This window comes from Carassius auratus, chromosome 31, assembly GCF_003368295.1.
Source record: "Carassius auratus strain Wakin chromosome 31, ASM336829v1, whole genome shotgun sequence".
NCBI lineage: Eukaryota > Metazoa > Chordata > Actinopteri > Cypriniformes > Cyprinidae > Carassius > Carassius auratus.
Genome location: NC_039273.1, coordinates 529,459 through 550,570, shown reverse-complemented (window position 1 = coordinate 550,570; position 21,112 = coordinate 529,459). Strand labels below are relative to the sequence as shown.

The window sequence follows — 21,112 nt, the reverse complement described above, 5'->3', positions numbered from 1 at the left end:
GAAAGTCCATTATCCAGTTGCAGAGGGAAGTATTAATGTCCAGGTCTCTATGTTTTGTGGTCAGCTTGGAGGGAATGACGGTGTTAAATGCTGAGCTGAAGTCAACAAACAACATCCGTACATATGTGTTGTTATTGGCCAAGTGTGTCAGCACTGTGCATACTGCATCCTCTATGCTCCTATTTCTGCAGTAGGCAAATTGGTGTGGGTCCAGTGTGGGTGGGAGGCAGTCTTTGAGATGTGCTTGAAGCACTTCATAATGATGGGTGTGAGTGCTACGGGGCAGTAGTCATTTAAGCACATCGGGAAGGAGTGTTTAGGCATTGGTATAATGGATGTGGACTTGAAGCATGTTGGCACAGTTGCTTGGGTGAGGGACAGGTTGAAAATGTAGTGAAGACCCCTTGAAGCTGCTCTGCACATTCCCTAAGCACACGTCCAGGAATGCCATCCGGGCCAGCAGCCTTGCGTGCGTTGATCCGGCTCTATGCAGTGTGGGCATATAGTGGATGTTTTAGACTGCCATAGAGATGTATATGAATGATAATAATGCATATTTGTCTCCTGATATTACAGACCTCTTGATATAAACTGGCAAACCTTGATCAAGGAGAGATAAGGGAAATTCACACAGGACAGTAAATGACCGAATGTGTATTTTTCTGTTAATTATTCGCCGTGTTTTTTTCTTCTCTGAAAACAGAAGAATCACATAAACTGAACAGCAGAGTCTCGTCACATCGATTTTGAGCTGCGGGTTTCCATTGTTAAAGACGCTTGAAATGAAGGAGGTAAAAGACGTGAAGAAATGACATTTGTGAGGAATGGATTGTGTTTGATTTCTGTTGGTTCTGCTCCTTCTTTGACATTTGGTTCTGTTTGAATCCATATGAACACACACACACACACACACACACACACACACATGTCAGCCTACTCATGTATGACAACTAATATTCAATAACATAATAAGTTTAACTGCAGTGACACTGTCAGATGCAAAATGAGACTAATGCTCTTTTAGAGCTGCTTTACAGCTGAAATTGTTCATTGTTTCACGATTGATTAAATTTGGGACAATAACACTTATTGAACTGAAAATATAGCTAATTCGTTATTAACACTGTTATTTTCTGTAAAGCTTGAAAACAAAAGCTTGAAACAATCTGAATTATATAAAGCGATATAGAAATAAATGTGAAAAATAGAATTATGGGTGATACTGGTTGTGCGTGGAAAAATTCTAATTATTTTCTTGTCAAACCTACTCCTACGATGATATTTGTTCTATTTTCAACTTTTTGTAGTGTATTCAAGAAACACATTTTTGAAGCAAGAAGAAACTCATTTTACAGATATGATAAGAAACATAATTTACAGTTAAAATGATTGAGTTGATTAAACTGACTTGGAGAAAGGCGCTGTAATAAATATGTAATAAATGTGAAATATTTTCAGATAAATGTGGAAAAACTATTAGTTTATTCATGTAATAATTGTCAAGCGCTTGATGTTTGAGATCACACAACACTATTATACATTTATTTATTTAAACACAAATACTTTTTTACATTTCAAATTTTGCACAAATCATACCTGTACAAACATAATTGTCGATATTGTGTTTTTGCTATTTTGTACATGGTCTATTTTGTATTTTATTCATTTAATTATCTCTGTCATATCTTGTCACTGTCACTGTGGAGCTTCTGAGCTTCTTTTTTCTTTTGTTTTGAATAAAGACATTTTTTGGAGAGAAAAATATTTAGAGAGAGAGAAATCTTAAGACTTTAACGAAGCAAAATCAATATCCTTCCATCAGGAAACAGAAGTTGAGGATGTCACCTGTTGCACACCTGCGTGATCTCAAACATCAGGTGACCTCACACACATCACCTCCATCAATCTTAAAGCAGCTATATGTGTGTTAGCATTATTCTTCACACAACAACCCTATAAATGTTTGAACAGGTTAGAAACACAGAGAAATGTGCATTTGATGTGTGTTGAAGAGCTTGTTCTACAGATTCAAAGTAAGCACAAAGAAAACGAGATGTTCTGAAAGTTTGAGAGTCCAGTGTGTATCAGACAGAACACCACATCTGATACTATTTGCATAAAAATATGTTTTCCTTAAAAATGAAATTGTTAATGAATTATTTGTGATTCAGGCTCTGGAGGAGACAGACGGAGGAACGGGGATCTGAAGCAGCGGGCGGCTCGTCTGCAGCTGTGAACGCTCACATGAGGAACTGAAGCCATCTGTGAGCCTGATCAGTGTGAGTCAGTCACCGTCCTGAACCGGAACACAACCGCACTCAACAGAGTCACACCTCAGACACGACTGACTGTTGCAGATGCACTGTACAATCAAAACAAAACTCTTTGCAACCACCTTCAGCCTCACAGCCTTTAAAAGTCTTCAGTGTTCATCAGTTTGAACCTTTTAACAACCACACAGCTACACCTTGATGGCTGCATAACAACAACTTGACAACAGCATAGCAACATCTTGACAACCACACAGCTACACCTTGATGGCTGCATAACAACAACTTGACAACAGCATAGCAACACCTTGACAACCACACAGCTACACCTTGATGGCTGCATAGCAACAACTTGACAACAGCATAGCAACACCTTGACAACCACACAGCTACACCTTGATGGCTGCATAACAACAACTTGACAACAGCATAGCAACACCTTGACAACCACACAGCTACACCTTGATTGCTGCATAGCAACAACTTGAAAACAGCACAGCAACATCTTGACAACCACACAGCTACACCTTGATGGCTGCATAGCAACAACTTGACAACAGCACAGCAACACCTTGACAACCCCACAGTTACACCTTGATTGCTGCATAGCAACAACTTGAAAACAGCACAGCAACACCTTGACAACCACACAGCTACACCATTATGGATACATAACAACAACTTGACAACAGCATAGCAACATATTGACAACCGCACAGTTACACCTTGATGGCTGCATAACAACAACTTGACAACAGCATAGCAACATCTTGACAACCACACAGCTACACCCTGATGGCTGCATAGCAACAACTTGACAACAGCACAGCAACACCTTGACAACCCCACAGTTACACCTTGATGGCTGCATAGCAACAACTTGACAACAGCATACCAACATCTTGACAACCACACAGCTACACCCTGATGGCTGCATAGCAACAACTTGACAACAGCATAGCAACATCTTGACAACCACACAGCTACACCCTGATGGCTGCATAGCAACAACTTGACAACAGCATAGCAACATCTTGACAACCACACAGCTACACCCTGATGGCTGCATAACAACAACTTGACAACAGCATAGCAACATCTTGACAACCACACAGCTACACCCTGATGGCTGCATAGCAACAACTTGACAACAGCACAGCAACATCTTGACAACCACACAGCTACACCTTGATGGCTGCATAGCAACAACTTGACAACAGCACAGCAACACCTTGACAACCCCACAGTTACACCTTGATTGCTGCATAGCAACAACTTGAAAACAGCACAGCAACACCTTGACAACCATACAGCTACACCATTATGGATACATAACAACAACTTGACAACAGCATAGCAACATATTGACAACCACACAGTTACACCTTGATGGCTGCATAACAACAACTTGACAACAGCATAGCAACATCTTGACAACCACACAGCTACACCCTGATGGCTGCATAGCAACAACTTGACAACAGCACAGCAACACCTTGACAACCCCACATTTACACCTTGATGGCTGCATAGCAACAACTTGACAACAGCATAGCAACACCTTGACAACCACACAGCTACACCTTGATGGCTGCATAACAACAACTTGACAACAGCATAGCAACACCTTGATGAATGCATAGCAACAACTTGACAACAGCACAGCAACACCTTGACAACTCCACAGCTACACCTCGATTGCTGCATAGCAACAACTTGAAAACAGCATAGCAACACCTTGACAACCACGCAGAAAACCCCTAAAAACCACATATAAACACCACAACAGCCACATTTCTCGCAAAGAGTTTTGCACACTCCTTAATTTTTTTCAGAAAATGTTTAAAAATACCTGATTATAATATAATGATATTCAGTATTTAATACAGAAGAATTTGCTGTAAAATAAATCATTTGCCCAGTGAATTTCCCCTGTTCTCGGCCAGATTCAGAGTTGGAAGTTTTGTAAAGCTGGTTCCAGACTCCTGAGGCTGTTGCACATGATCCTACAGCGATTGCTTGGTTTTCACACGTGTGTCAGTGTCATAAAACTGAGCCAATGTGTTTCAGGAAGAAAAAAAAGCCTTTTAAATTGATGTTGGCAAAAAAGCCTCCACGCCGTGAGTCTACATTAGCCATGGTGCTAAAGTGACAGGACGCCGTTGGTAATTCAGTTTTTAGAACAATGCATCCCGTTCCCATCACACCCCGAGAAAGAGCTTCATAAATGAAAGAGGAGAGCGAGAGAATTCAGCTCTCGGAGTAACGCCGTGAATAATGTGCATATTAGAGGATGTTATTGCTGCTTTTTACTGTCCACCCGAATAATGAATTTATCACTTTATGGCAAAATCCATAATGGAATTACATGAAGGTGTTGTGCAGAGAAGTCATTACAAACTGAATTATTCGTCTCTTCTGGTCTCTCTCTCTCTCTCTCTCTCTCTGAGTGATGGTGTGTCTGTGGCTTCAGTCGTGTCGGGCCTCACTGACGCCAAATAACAGCCTGCAGCCAACAGCACAATCAGACGAACAATTACTAATATTTCTGTGCTCCTATCTTCTGTTTTCCTCTCATAGTTTTATGAAGCTCTTCAAAATTCTCAGGTCTGTCCTGATGCAGAAACACAGATAAATACAATAACAATATACAGCAAACCATCACAGTACCTCTCTCTACCACATTGCTTCCTTTTCAGCCTGTACTATACAAATATATGCGAATAAATCAAATAAAAATAAATATTAACCTATCATATTTTTATATAAATTATTATTATAATAATGTATATATATATATATATATATATTATAAATTATTAATAATACACTTAGTACTTTATTAATATTAAAATTAAAGAAAATAAAACATAATGTAATAAAATAAAATTAAATTAATATATAACAAGAAAGTTTCTGCCATCCTAAAAAAAAAAAAAAAAAAAAAAAATTCTCAGCACAATATACATGTATATAGTATATCACAGTTTGATTTTAAGATCACTTCTGTTTGCTTTTGTATGCTAACATGTGATGTGTGTGTGTGTGTCTGTGTGTGACATCAGTCGGTGGAAACATGGGTCTGATCTGAGAGGGTTTCACCGATCCTCCGGTTGAGCCTTGGCACCGTTTCAGTGGAAAAGAGGCCGAGCGTCATCTATACTGAGAGAAACCATCGCTCTCCTGCCTCACTTCTTCTGGTCAGAGGTTTTGAGGGCATCTCAGTTTTCAAACCAAAGCTTTTCTTCAGTTAACCCTATTTCTTTGGTCCTCAAACAACAGCATCGTCTGCAGAGATTCACACTCTGTATTTTTCTCTGATAGACCCCCATATTGCAAAATCGATTCCTCGCAGAAGTGAAATATCAGTGCACGTGTGTGGGCTGATTTTCTCAGGTTTATTATGTGCTGAAGAAGTTAATATTATTGACATTAGGCTGCTTTGGAAAGGAAAGACCCTCGGTCCGTGACAGATGTCTTTCATTTGAGGAGAAGCGCTCGATATCTTCCGTCATTATGGAGAAAGCTGAAGGCTGTCCTTCTGTGGTTGAGATGCTCTTATTTCATCTGCTTTATTCTGTTCTCGGCGTGGGACTTGGACTGTTAAACCGCTGGTGTGTGTGTGTGTGTGTGTGTGTGTGTTTGAGGGTCATCTGTGAGCGTCTGGTTAGCAGCTCGCGCTCACATTACTCTTCATTACGAGCGAGTCGAAGTACAGCGCCCTCGCGTCTCTCACGACAAACTCAAATTTATTGAGCTGCCCGACTCGTGCTAATTGAAAGAAATTGTGTGTCTGTTTGTGTTCCAGGCGCTTTGAGGCCTGCGTGTGGTGGCATCTGGACAGATGAGGATCTGAGGCTCGTGAGCGCCACCTACAGACGAGCGCTATAAATCTTTTCAACTTTGTCTGCATGTATACAGTACATTCATATGAAGCGATATTTATTACAGGCTATACGTGACCCTGGAGCACAAAACCAGTCATAATGGTACATTTTTCGAAATTGAGATTTATGCATCATATGAAAGATGAATAAATGCACTTTCCATTGATGTGTGGTTTGTTAGGATTGTACAATATCTGTCTGAGATACAACTATTAGAAAATCTGGAATCTGAGGGAGTAAAAAAATCTAAATATTGAGAAAATCGTCTTTAAAGTTGTTCAGATGAAGTTCTTAGCAATGCATATTACTAATCAAATTTTTTTTTGTGATATATTTAGGGTAGGAAATTTACTAAACATCTTCACGGAACATGATCTCTACTTAATATCCTAATGATTTTTGGCATAAAAGAACAATCTATAATTTTGACACATACAATGTATTGTTGGCTGATGCTACAAATATTCTCCAGACTTTTGCTCACCAAGGCTGCATTTAATTTGTCAACAATACAGTAAAAACAGTAAAAATTGTGAAATATTATTAGAATTTAAAATAACTGCTTTATATGTGAATATACTGTAAACTGCAATTTATTCTTGTGATCAAAGCTGAATTTGCAGCTTCATTACTCCAGCCTTCAGTTTCACATGATCCTTCAGAAATATAAATATAATAAACAAACTATATTATCATCAAGATAATTTTTTTCTTCTTTTTTATATTTAAAAAATATATATAATTTTTATTTTTTATTTTTTGCCATAGATGTATTTATCATATATTTATAAATATTTTAACCAGTATATATATATATATATATATATAATTTTTTACAACATATTTTGTTATCACATTCATAGTAATAAACATTAAAAATGATTCATTATTAATAAGTGAGTTCAGTAGTGATGTTACTGTATTTTGAGAGTGTGTGTTGTTGGACTGTAGGGTTGTTCTCAGTCTGCTCTCTGTTGTGTGTGGAGCTGATTGAGGAATGAAACAGAGCCCGAGACGAGTCGAGCGTCGGTGAGTTAAAGGCAGAAACACACAATCCTGGAGCTGTCAGGAAACACAGCTTTCTTCTGCCTCTGCACTGGAACACCTCGCTTCTCCAGCGCCGAAAACTTCCCATAATGACCTGATTCAGTATTCACAGTCAAACCAGCACAGAAACACATCCAGGAAAATAAAGAACTCGTCCTGTGAGAGGGGCACATTTCATATCAGCTGTGTGTGTGTGTGTGTGACTGAGTTTGTGTTTTGTGTGAGTGTGTGTGTGCGTGCGTTCATGCGTGTGTGTGTGTGTGTTTATTTAAGTTAGTGTGTGTGTGTGTGTGTGTGTTTATGTGTTTGTGTGTGTTTGAGTTTTTGTTTGTGTTTATGTGTTTGTGTGTGTTTAAGTTAGTGTGTGTGTGTGTGTGTGTGTGTGTGTGTGTGTGCTCTTGTTTTTGTATCATATCAGGACACAACTCTGTATAATGTCATGGGTATGACACAGGTATTACAAGGAGAGGGTGACTTATGAGGACATAACCCATGTCCCCATTTTTCAAAACACTTATAAATCATACAGAATGAGTTTTTTTGAGAAAGTAAAAATGCACAAAGTTTCCTGTGAGGGTTAGGGTTAGGTGTAGGGTTGGTGAAGGGACATAGAATATACAGTTTCTACAGAATAAAAACCATTACACCTATGGGATGAACACACTTTACACAGAAACAAACGTGTGTGTGTGTGTGTGTGTGTGTGAGTGTGTTTGATTGTGTGTGTCATAAGTTTTTTTAATTAAGACTATCAAGAGAATAATGTTTAACCTCCTACAATCAAGGTAAAAATGTCTGAATTAGATTCAAGTGTCACAGAAAGTGTCATTTATTATTATTGTTTAGTGTTTGAAACACAGATGATCCTTGCTGTGATATTTAATATCAAATATAACGACGATGAAGTTATGAGTCTTTATGAAGCAGCAACGTTCAGGCTTCAATAAAGATGACTTTTTTTGAACGATGAAAGATGTATTTATTTTAGTTTTTTTTGTTTTAATTTTTGCATTAATTACTATTTCCTTTTATAAAATATATAGAAAATGAATAGAAATTTTGAGTAAAAACTATTTGTTATCAGTCAAACGTACACTGACTTTGCTCACACAGGGTTAAACAAGTGAGTATTATTGAGTATTTTTCAGGATCTTGTTGCACTTGTGGTGTTTCTGTTATTTATGTTTTTTTTTTTTATTGCTTTTCTCTTATGTTATATTGTCACCAAATATTAAATTCCATCTTTCCATCAGTGTGTTTTCTTTCCATTAGCACAGGTTTGCTGATTGATCGTGTGTCCTCGTGTCTAGAAACACCAAATTAGGTAAAAGGTTGTCTGGAAAAAAAGGGTTAATAATAATTTTCCAGTAAATCATGAAGATCTGGAGCAGTCATGTGAAAAAGTAAACATAAGAAGAACACTGAAGACCTGGGCTGCGTGGCATCTTGTGGTTTTATTCTCAATCTCTTTGGATGATGATGATGTTGTCCACTGACTGAAATAAGCTCACGCCGCTCTCTCAGTGTTCAGATCTCAGGTAGATATCTCCTGCTTCTTCAGTGATCGGGCGACACGCTGACCGTCTGCAGGAGATTCTGCTGTTTTCCTGCCATATGAAACTCTCCGTATCGGCACATTCGGGCTCCCAGGAGCCTCGCTGGCGTCTGCAGGGTTTGAAAGCACTTTCTGACAGCGCTGCACCGGCCGATCACTGTCACCAATTTGTACATAGCCATGAGGGCCATGCAGGGGACAGACACTCACCGCTCGTAATGAGCCTCGCAGGACGGCCCTCTGTCCTCACACACACACACAGGCACACACAGGCACAGACACGCACACACACACACACACACACACTTACTCAAACACACACACGAACTCAAACACACAGACACACACACACACGGCTCCATTGCACATTTTTGAAATACATCCACACTAGAATACAGGAATTAGCATTTTATCATTACTTTAATGAATATGAATATATATAGAGAGTGCAAATAATCATCTGAGATGCAGGATTAATGCTGTAAATATACAGATAAGCATGAGTTATCATTAATCAGTTGTATAGTGACTATAATATATATTGTTCATGTTCTCTGACATAAACATGAAGTGTCTCTTTCTGTGAGAAACACACTCGTTGATTAATAATAATGATGATCGAACATTGACCCCTACTGGTGACTGAAGCTACTGCGGGTCATTAACGGGTTAAATATGTGTAAGCTCCTCAATATATTTAATTTTATTTATTTTTTTATAACAGGTTAACGGTTTTTATTTTGGGTGAACTGTCCTTTTAGCATTTAAATCATATTTATATTATTTTTATCCCACACAGTATTGCACGTATCTCTTGTCTGACCACTAGAGCGCGCTGCTGACGTCATGAGAGACTGAGGACATGACGTTTGTTTTAGTTCTATTTTAACACAATATGAAGCATTTCTAGAATTCAGAATAATGAATAAATACAGATCCTGCTGATTCTTTTCTGCTCTGCTTTATTTCCCAAACATCATCTCAAGGAAAACTTATGCTTCTGTCAAAATAGTTACTATTTAAATGCTGTCCTGATGCATCTTTCTTAAAGTTTCAATTCCCTTTCAGATATTGGACTTTAATATTATCGTTATTATTAATATTGATTTTTTTTATTTAATCTAATTTGAAGGAATAAGTCCCTTGTGAAATGATTTGTTCCCTGTCTTAAGTTATAAATGTGCAAAACGTGTATTAAAAAGGTTGAAGGTTTTATAAATAATATTGCTTCACATCTTTGTCACTTTTTTCTTCATTTCTGGAAAAACAAACATCTACAGCATGTGGAGAATGAATTATTAAACAGGAAAAATCTAATTTCTGAGATTATATAAAATGTATTTCTCTACATAAATCATCTAAATTGCATAAAAAGTGTATTATGGTGTATACGGTTTGTTATTAAATATGAGGCTTTGTGTGCCTAGAGATCATCATAAACATGTAATAAAAAATAAAAAAACAGACCTTATAGAGCAAATATTTTATTATATAATTAAACAGCCAAATATAACATCATTAAGATTTCCAATAAAATTATATGCAATATAATTAACAGTCAAAATTCAAAATTGTCCTGAAACCTGCTTTAAAATCCTGTTTGAAAGAGGCGATTCACATTAGTGTGAACAAAATTAATTCAACCGTCTCAAACTATAAAACAAAGCATCACAGTCCTTCATTAACTCTTTCATTTACAGAAAAAAAATGTATAAATCACAGCTGCTAAAATGAAAAAATGTCGACAGACTTCACAAGGACTGCAGAGCTTAAACTAAAGAACATTCATGAAGTCCTGATCAGAAAGAGGCACTGGATTCATCACACGCGTGTTAATATCCACACGGCGTGCACACTGATTTCTGTCCGCTCTGGAGGAGTTAGTGTCACGAGTGGAGCGGACAGACCAGCTTATGGACGGTTTGGACCGGCTCTGAAGAGTCCCGTCCTCCGGAGGTGTCTGACGATCAGAGGAACACACACCAGCGTGATGCTGATCCGCAGCGGAGCGAAGAGCTTGTGCACGGCGTACGCTAACACAAACGTACTGGTGCCAGCAGCCAGCCGCGACTGAACCACAGACTCACTGAAGCCCAGCTTACACAGCAGAGCCGTCACGTCCAGCCCGCTGGAACACACACACACACACACACACACATCAGAGCGGAAACAAGTGGAGTCAACAAATAAACCACTTCAGCTGAAGAATGTCAATGCAATGAACCACAGCAGGCAGTGCATTAGTGATTTGTGTGACCTGTGAAACACCTGAGATCACGGATTAAAAAATTTATAAACACTGAAAAATATATGAAATATATGCAAACACTCGAAAAAATTAAAAACCACTAATAATGTCCAATGATAAAAGTTAAGGTCAAATCTGCACTGAATAAAAGTGATGCAAGTGTGCAATAATTAAATGTAGTGCATTATAAAATATCAAACGGTGATGTCAGTCTATTATATTAAGATGTTAATTAAACATTCATTTGGAAGTAGAAATATTGAAATAGTATTTTCTTGGAAAACGTACTCCAATAATCAGTTTATTTGAAAATTGATGGTTGCTAACATTTTTTTTTAAATTTAGTTTAACATGATATCCTAAAATAACTGAAACCAAAACTGAAATAAACTTATATAGATAGATATAAAATATATTAAATCATTTTTTTAAAGTATGCATGTGTGTATGTGTGTATATATATATATATATATATATATATATATATAAATAAATCTATTTAGAATTTTCAAATTAAAATAAAACAGAAAAATATTAATAAAAACTACAATAGTATTGAAATATATGTGATTTTAAGGATTTGCCTGTAGTTGGGTGAAATCAGTTCCCTGAGTCTGACCTGGACACAGCGAGGTAGAACATTCCCAGAGAAATGAGCGAGATTCCGATGTGGAAGGAAATGCCGACGGAGCCGTACTCCTTAAACACCTTCCTGAGCTGCTGCGTCTTACTGGGCTTCTGATCTGACCTCTGACCTTCAGCGCCGGACACAGACGACACCTGATCCTGCAGAGACACACACACGGGAACCATCAGCAATCAGACGAACGATTCGACGTGATTAAAACTCTCGGGGAGTCCAGGACGTCCTGAAAAGGCCTCGGTGGGAGGGGCCTGACAGACCACAACCAATCAGAACGCAGAATCTTGTGAGTGCCTGCTTCAGGAGCCAATTACTGCAGTTGTGCTGAGGAATCAGAAATAAACGTTCGAAACCTCCAGCAGAAGTAGATTCAGCTCTCTGTGAAATAACTTTGAGCAGAATCCAAACACTTGAGAAACAGAAGAAAACTGTCTGTTTTTGACGGATCTGTGTGTTTGTGTGTCAGTGTGGATGCTGTTAACTTATGAGCCACAAACATGACCTAATTCAACCCGCAACAACACAAACACAGCCTTTCATTGCCATAGAGACGTGTGTGTGTGTGTGGGGGGGGGGGGTGCATTATCTCACACAATGCAACAATTGTGTGTGAGATAAAGAGTGTTTGAGACGCACAACATCACAATCTACACAATTGCTGCAGAGAAAAAGTGTGTGTGTGTGTGTGTGTGTGTGTGGTTAAGTGAGTTTGCGAGTGAGCGTGTGTGTGTGTGAGAGAGAGTATGTGTGTGAGAGTGTGTATGAGTGTGAGTGAGTGAGTTTGCATAAGTGAGTTTGTATAAAAATGTATGTAAAATACTAAATTAACTATATTTTTAAATTGTATTGACTGAATTAATGAAGCCAGACAAAGCAGAATTTCCAGTAAAATGAGATTCATCTGAAGGGGAAATTTATTTTATGGCTTATATAGAGGGATATGAATATTTACATATTTAATTAGCCATATTTTAACTGAAGATATGTCATAATAACAACACTATGAATGGATTTTTCCTTCATAAAAAGCCTCAAAAAACACACACACACAAAAAACCTTGTTGTAATATGTGTATAGAGCTTTGGCAGTATTATATGTGAACACAATCAGGCCAATAGAGTTCTTTAAAGCGGAAAATTAAACCGAACGAACAGCTAGAGACTTGTTCAGGAATGTTTGTTTCTCCACACTGATGCGATTAAACCCCCATGAAGCTGGCACCCCATAAAAATAAATAAACAAAAAGGTTACGTTTTTATTAATATTCTGCAATCACAAACTCACTCACATTTCTAACACATCAGGCTAAGATATGAATTATAGTCAAGTCATTCTAGTTTATTTCCTTAAAGATATTTTTAAACAACCACGCCTCTTCTGTCCTTGCTTCACACATATTCCTCAAAGATAAAATACAGCTGAGCAATCTCATGTTGTAATGTTTATACTCTAAATATTTCATCATCTGTAATACGCATAATGCAACACACATTTAAAACTAGCACTTTAATGATGATACGATATTACGTGATTAAACATTCGTTGTCTATGTGGTAAAGTCTGGCTACTCAAAATTCATACAAATTAATGATGCTTTACAAAAGTAACCTGGTTACATTAAAGAGCCTGCTTTAACAGATGTAGTTTTGTTGGTATAAATGAGTGCATTTTGGTTGATTGGGTGGTGTTTGTTATCGAATAAACCAGTTAATTTAGTCTGTGTTGCATTTTTGTAAGATACACTGTCAGAATAAAAAGGTAAAAGGTCTTTTCACTGGCAGTCCCTGATGAAAATGAGCCACGGTTTTAGATTTAGATTTAGATTTCCAAGGTTACCACTACAGTAAACATAAAAAAAGTGTAAACAAAAATATAATAATAATAATAATAATAATAATAATAATAATATGTTGCACATAAAGCATATTGAATGTTAAAAAGTGTTTCATATATAACGTTAAGTGAGTATTATTGCCCGTTTTACACCTGTAATAATTTATTAAAATTATCGGATTATAGAAGTATCGGTATCGACTTTAATCGCCTGTTCTGGCTTTAAAAGGACACCTTTTTTTTTTTACACTCTTTTCGAGCCACACTAACTTCAGGAAATCAGTCTGCAGTCAGGCAGAATCTTTTATATGAAGTTTGCAAGATTTGTGCGTGCAATAAACAGTACACTTAAAATTTATTTATAAAATTAAATCAAATTTATAAAGTGAAGGTCAAAGAAAGATAAGCAGATGACATGTGGAGGTCGCGTGTGAACCTTGACCGGGAAACAAGCACTGACTAACCCAACAAAACCTGAGCAAACAAGCAGCAGTCAACCCTCACCAAAGACTAGTGTTATTAAACCAACCCACGCACACACGCACGCACGCGCGCGCAGAAGCGCAGCGTCATCAGTCTGACAGCGGTGAAAGTGAAAGATGACTAACTAGGCTACTACTACATCAGCTGTTGAAGTGCAACTAGACAAACAGCCGATGCAAACACGTCTGATAACTCTTATAAAACACCACAGCTGTTCGATTCTGCACCATAGTAAACGAGCACGCACGAGAGCGTCAGTGTAAACAGAGCGTGCGTAACCGCGAGCGCGAGTTCTGCGTCCAGACAGAGGAAGTGAAATGACAACAATGTAACTTTAACATCAAACCCGATGACGCGATATCAACTCCTGCAGCACGTTCATGCTTCACGCGCTCAGAGCGAACAAAGAGCGAGCGTTCCGCACACCACACGCGACTGTGGACACCGATAAACGACAGATGAACAACATTCAAATGCAAAAGTTTGATCAGAACTGTTGACGTACCGTTTGAGGGTTAGCGGCGCGTTCTTCTTGCGTTTTCTCGGGAGTCGTGGAGGATCGTCTCGTCTGGATCGCGACCGGAGCTGGAGAACGAGCGGGTGGGAACGACTCCAGTTCACCGAGTCCGGGGACGCTTCGATGTCCGGTCCTCGCGTCGCTGTATTCGCGGCGCGGCGCGGCAGCGTTCAAAGCAAACACCGCCATCGGCGCGCGTGCAGCGAGGTCCGGCGGCAGAGTCTCGCGTGAACGGGATACAACAGCGTGCGTCGCCGTTAATCTCCGGTAGACGCGAGAGCAGCACGTCGCGCGGTGGTTATGCAATGCGCGGCTCGCGTACAGAACGCGCGGCAGTAAAGCCGCTCCAGAAACGTTCCTCCGACAGTGAAACATCGCTCCGACATGCACGGGAATAACGCTTAATATGATACGAGCGCGAGCGTGTGACGGTCCCGCCTCAGTTGATCGGTGATCAGTGAAGACACGCCTCCGTCCAAACTATAAATAAAAGATGAACTCAAGAAGAGCTGCATGAGCTGAGAGCATCAGCAGGTGCAGTACAAGAGCTCTCCGGTAATCTGAGCATCGAGACCCGGTTATAAAACAATCCCTGTCTTGACACGTTAATCGTACATCAGGCAGACTGCCCGGGAATGAAATACAACACGCGTGAGGTCGATGTGAGCTCAGGGCCAACATCAACAGTACACGTACATCACGGAGACATCTGTTGGACGTCTCATTTACATCTGCAGGACGTGCTCGCTCACGTGCAATGCGTCTATAGGACGATCCCAAGCAGACGTGTATAATATGTCTTTCAGATGTTTATGATTTAGAATGCATGTAAAACTGACATCTTACAGACGTTTCTCAGATGTTTGTACATTAGCAGACATCTCTGGGGGGTCAGTTTTACATGCATTGCATTGCAAATCATAACCATCTTAAAGAGATATTCTAAACGTCTGGTTGACATCCGATAGGAAACGTCTTGTAGTACTGCAGATGTGTCGGTGATGTTCGTGTGTTTTGGAGCTGCGGCGAGCAGAGCCCCTGTCTCGTGCGTCAGAGCTGGTTGTAACTCATTGTCCACAGGATGTGGTGAAACTTTGCTCCCTCGTTTAAAACGGTTTGCACATCTCTTGACATTTCACTCGCTGACTGAAGCCCCCCCTCTGACTCTCAGTGAAGATACACACACACACACCAGATCAGATCAGATCAGATCCAGCAGACTGAAGCACTGATGGTGACCTCTGATCCACTGCACGAGCCAATTACAGAGTCTATCACTAACAGTGATTGCTGGATTACGTCACATCCGCCCAGAACAGGAACTGGAGAGTGATCAGTACATTAATACACACATGAGCATGTCTCACTCTGAAATATTTTGACGTTTTCTCCTGATCCAAATGGAGAGGTTTTAAATCATCATCATGTGTCTGGATGTGTTTGAATTTAATTCCTTCCTTCTAAAGTAGAGAATACTCTCTAAAAATCTTGTTTTTCAATGACCTGCCTGATTTTATAAAGGTATAAGAATAGTTATTACCATTATTAGATTATTATTCTTCATTATCTGTCAGTTTAATACACTACTCTGCAAAAGTTTGGTGTCGGTAATATTTTATAAAATGTTTTATACGATCTATTTTGCTTACCAAGGATGCATTCATTTAATCAAAATATATTATTATAATGCAAAACAGCTATTTTCTCTGTAAATGTATGTTAAAGTGAAATTTATTGCTAAGTTTTCAGCATCATTCCTCCAGTCTTCAGTGTCACATGATCTTCAGAAATCATTCTGATATGATGATTTACTGCTCAAGAATAATTTCTGACTATGTTAAAAACTATAATATTTTTGTGAAAACGGTGATGCATTTTATTTTTCAGGATTCACAGATGAACAGAAAGTTCAAAAGAACAGCATTTATTTGGAATATTTTAATTGTTTCATTATAAATGGTATTTTTGGTGTCAGGAGGATCAGTGTTAGATTCTCAGAATCACTGAAGGCTTGATCCAGCCACAAAATGATCTGCATTAAACGTGTTTGATGGATCGCTGCTGACAGATAATAATGCATCTTTAATAAAAGCAATAAGCTCCAATCCTTCCTGTATTGTTACGGATGTCTTGCACAAGCTTGAGCATGAAACTCTGTTGTGCAAACAAAAAGATCTGAAATCTAACACTTGTTGAGCAATTAAAACCCACTAAACCACAATCATTCAACATTTATAGTTAGTTCCTTTCAATAAGATACATAACTAATACTTCAACAATCTGTTTGATTTGGTTTATTCAAAACCATGTCAAACATTCACGTTGAAGCATTAGTTGATATGTTAGCGTGTGAAGATTGTGTAGAAGCTGTTTACATGGATCTAGCAGCTTTTATCCACAGACTAAAGAAGAGCTCAGGCTCGATGCATGAATGGATCTGAACGTTTTAGGAGTTTCTTGAAAACATTGTGAGGGACTCGTCTGCTCGGGTGGAGTTCAGAAGATTATTCCACCATTGAGGTTCAACAAAAGACAAGAATCACTGATGCAACGTTCAAACCCTGGACTCAGAGCGGTTTCCTGAGATAGAGGAGCGTTAGAAAGGTCATTTACTGAGAGTTTGAACCTAAGATTGACCTGCAGTCGCAGAAACACACCCAGAGACCAATCCAGAATATTACCAGATCTTTCCCAACCACATTTCTTCTTTACTATCACTTTTCATCAATTTAAACACACACTTGCTGAATAAAAGTATTAATTTCAATAAAATGAAAACGTCTCGAAGTCCCAAGGCTTTTGAACGGTGCATTATAATGTTACAGAAGACTTCTTTTTCAAATAAATGCTGTTCCTTTGAACTTTGTATTTATCTGTGAATCCTGAAAAATAATTGCATCACGGTTTCCACAAAAATATCTAAAAAATACACGGAAGACTGGAGTTAATGCAGCTTTGATCAAATAAATAAATTTAATTTGAACATATATTCACAGAGTAAACAGCTGTTTGAAATCAGAATACTATTTGAAAATTTTTCTGTATTTTTATTTTATCAAATCAACATCATATTTCAAACATTAAACATATTTTCCATTTTTTCTTGATAATTAATATACTGCATGCAAATACAGTTTTGTTTTGTTTTGTAAAGCGTCTTAATATAAGTCTAAAATTTGTATTAAATATCAAACAAATGTCGAATTTAAATCCAGAATCCCAGTGCAGGAATAAAGCTGATGTAGACCGACTGAATCAATATTTACAGTGAGCACGTGTGTGCAGGCTTTCTTCCTCATTGGTGGTGAACTGCTGACTCACTGTGGTTCTAAACACACCGATGACGCAATCATCACTTCCTTAAACATCTCACTCAGCACTGACGACACAAACCCTTTACAAACTGACCAAAATATACACTTTATTGAAAATATGTTAATACAGTGATCAGTAGATTCCAGTAATGATCAGATCAGTAGTTGTGATGCTCTTTTCCCTTCGTGCACCTCAGTAGAAACGGAAGCTCAACTCCTCACGTGTGAACTCTACTCATATTTCTATTCCAGATTCACCATCACAGGCTACAGAATACTTTCCTTCCTGAACATCAGCTCGTGTTTGAAGGAAATGCATTCCAAGCATTATTTACATTCTTTCCCGGCTCTGACGCATGAGCGCTGAGGAGTGGGCGGGGCTACGGGACTGGCACTGGAACCTGATTGGCTGTTTCTGACGTCCATCACTCTGGAAGACTTTGGCACCCGAAAGAGCAGAGTGTCACGATCGAGCGGATCGAATAAAATAAATTAACCCTTCATTGGGAGAATCACGAACACTTTCTTCATATAAACACATCTGGGTCATATTTCACAAGCTCTTTTTTCATAACAGTAACCGTTTCACTAAATCTCACTAAAAGTGTCATATAGAAAAAAAATAACACTATGTTTAATTTGATTTAAATGCATTTATGCATAATGTTAGTATTTATTGTGATGCTGCATTAAATTACATTAACAGTCTTTTTTCTGCAGCAAGTGTGTTGTGAAAATATCGTGACGATGCAAAACATATCAAAGGCTACTTCTTCTTGTGATTTGAGTGTGCATTCATATACTTCATCTGCTCATTATAATAACACTATCATAGAAAAATACTGACTCGTCTGTGCTCCGTCCGTCTCTGCATCGCTCTGGAATACAATAAATAATCTTACAGAATTAAGAGTGGCTCTATGCACATATACAAATAAATACTGTACAGGAGAGCTGCAGCACAATCACACATTACACAGCTGCAGCTGTTAGCCTGAATGAGGTCATTTCCTGTTCCTGCACAGGCTTCAGAGAGACTTCCAGACTCGGAATGAGAAATAAAAGCGGGTGATAAACAGGATCCTTTTGTGGGATATATACGTGTGTGTGTGTGTGTGTGTGTGAGCTAGATCTATGAGATGCAGCAGCAGCTGTCACTCTTGGGATCCTCGTCTTCTATTGGCTGCCTGAACCTCAGAAGGGGCGGGTCTCCGCTGGCCGGCGTGAAGTAGACTGTGCTGCCATTGGACGAGACCTGAGGCATGTGTGGATCTTCTGGACTGGGATTGGTCGAGCCGTTTCCCAGGTGTCCGTTGAGGACGGGCTGGACGAGGAGTTTGGCGGCGGAGCGCTGCTTCTTGAGTTCGGACAGCGTCTGCACATGCTCTTTGGGCTTGGTCTGCTCGGCGGAGGGCGTGGGGTCAGGGGTCACGGGGTCACCGTTAGTCGCTGGAGTGCTGGAGATGCAGCCGTTCTGTCGAACGCCTTCCTTGAGGATCCCAGCTGCTCTCGGAGCGCCGTCGGGCTGCGTCTGCAAACAGGAAGTCAAAACATCACAGCTGAAGAAACAGCAGGACTTCCTGTCTAATGTCTAGATTGGATTTAAATGCTTGAGGGATTCGGGATCTTTTGGGTCTTTAAAGTTGTGTTAACTTGGACTTCAGGACAGAAACTTGTTCGATTTTTTTATAATATATGGTCACTTGATGAGTCTTGTGGTTTTGGAAAGACACAAGGACGAGGAAATAATGACAGATTTAACTTTAATGTAATGTGCAGAACATATAGATTATGAAATACGTGAAACCTCTCAGACTCAGAATGAAGAGCATGTTAAAAGCTACAGTAAACTGCACTGTAGTAAAATGCGACATTAAAAGAAAAAGATTTGTAATTTTCAGTAATAGAAAATTCAGGTTGTAAAATTATTAATAACAAAAAAAATAAAAATTGTAAACATTTTTTTAAAGAACAGAAAAAAGAGTACTGTTGCTAAAATGCTTATATTTAAAAACAAATATTATTATAACAATTAATGATAGAAGTAGAATTATGACAATGATATAAAATTGCAGTTGACTGGTTTTAAAAACACCTGTGATTGAAAGAATACAAGGGGTTAATGGGCAGAAATAATAGGTTGTGCGACAGAAAAAGAAAAAAGTAATTAAAAAAGAAATTCAACAAAAATAATTTATTAAAATGCTAGCATTTCAAAATTCAAATACTGTTTTAATATTTAATAACAATATATTTAATGTTGCATGTTTTAAGAAAAAAAAAAGAATGAAATTATAACAAAAAAATATTACTGTTGCTAATAATAATAATAATAACAACTAAAGTGCCCGTCTAAAGTGATGAGCTCTAGTATGCAGTGAGTGTTTTTCTCACCGAGCGGCTGTTCTCCTGCTCAGACTCTCGCTCTCGCTCCTCTTCCTCTCGTCCTCCTCTCCACACGATGGCTTCGGTCTGATACTCCTTCCTGCAGAGGTTGTGTCTGTTGGACAGACTCGCCCTGCGCACCACTTTCCTGCACAAGCAGCCGAAGCGTGAGAACAAAGAGAGTGACGTTATCACCACAGAAGAAGAACCCTGACCAGTTTAAATCTGCTTTAGAAACTGAATGATTTCGTTCAATGGAAATGTGTTTGTGAAGCTCCAGCAGGAGGCACATGTGTGTGTGTGTGTGTGTGTGTGTGAGAATGGCCAGCAGCTGTCAGCATGTGTGTTAAACCTTCTGTGTTCTGCTAAGGTCATTGTAACACTATAGCATTTATGACTACAGCTGTATATGAAGAAAATAAGAGTCTATGCAATGTCAGCAGTTAACTGAGGAAACATGAGCCTGTGCAGTGACCATCAGTGGCCAGCAGGTGTCAGCATATATATATATATATATATATTTTAATATATATATTTTTGTATGTGTGTGTGTGTGTGTGTGTGTGTATCTGTGTTTGTGTGTATGTGTGTGTGTGTGTGTGTATCTGTGTGTGTGTGTGTGTTGTACCCGCGGCTGCCCGTGCTGCTGGTCCGGCGACACAGTGATGTCTTGTGCTTCAGCTGGGATTTCATGATGATGTCGTGTTTGTGCTTCAACTCCAGCAGATGATTCCTGAACTCCTCATCCTCACACAGATCTGAACACACACACACACACACACACACACACACACACACGATGAATACCCGTTTACTGAGATTTATTAATGAATCTGTCCTATTAAAAGAAAGGATTGGGTGCTATGAATCATGGGATACTGTCAGGCCGGTCTGGTGTGTGTGAGGAGCAGGTCTCAGGTGTTTGTGGA

The 21,112-nt window shown here is 38.8% G+C and overlaps 2 protein-coding genes across 2 annotated transcripts in view; both read right to left on the bottom strand.

Annotated features, from left to right (window-relative positions):
• Positions 1-10,230: 10,230 nt before the first annotated feature.
• On the bottom strand, positions 10,231-15,023 carry LOC113050126 (protein FAM210A-like). The gene is made up of 3 exons (XM_026212824.1): positions 14,473-15,023; positions 11,627-11,793; positions 10,231-10,887 (listed from the first exon to the last, which is right to left on the bottom strand). The coding sequence occupies exons 1-3, from the start codon at positions 14,857-14,859 to the stop codon at positions 10,671-10,673; spliced, it is 771 nt and encodes a 256-aa protein (XP_026068609.1). The 5' UTR covers positions 14,860-15,023; the 3' UTR covers positions 10,231-10,670.
• A 2,862-nt stretch (positions 15,024-17,885) lies between these two features.
• LOC113050124 (protein phosphatase 1 regulatory inhibitor subunit 16B-like) overlaps positions 17,886-21,112 on the bottom strand; it is a 29,788-nt gene continuing 26,561 nt past the window's right edge. The window contains exons 9-11 of the mRNA XM_026212823.1: positions 20,812-20,941; positions 20,193-20,331; positions 17,886-19,329 (exon numbers count right to left, since the gene is read on the bottom strand). Of these exons, the coding sequence (XP_026068608.1) occupies positions 18,931-19,329; positions 20,193-20,331; positions 20,812-20,941 (668 nt within the window). The 3' untranslated portion in view covers positions 17,886-18,930. The remainder of the gene's footprint in view (positions 19,330-20,192; positions 20,332-20,811; positions 20,942-21,112) is intronic.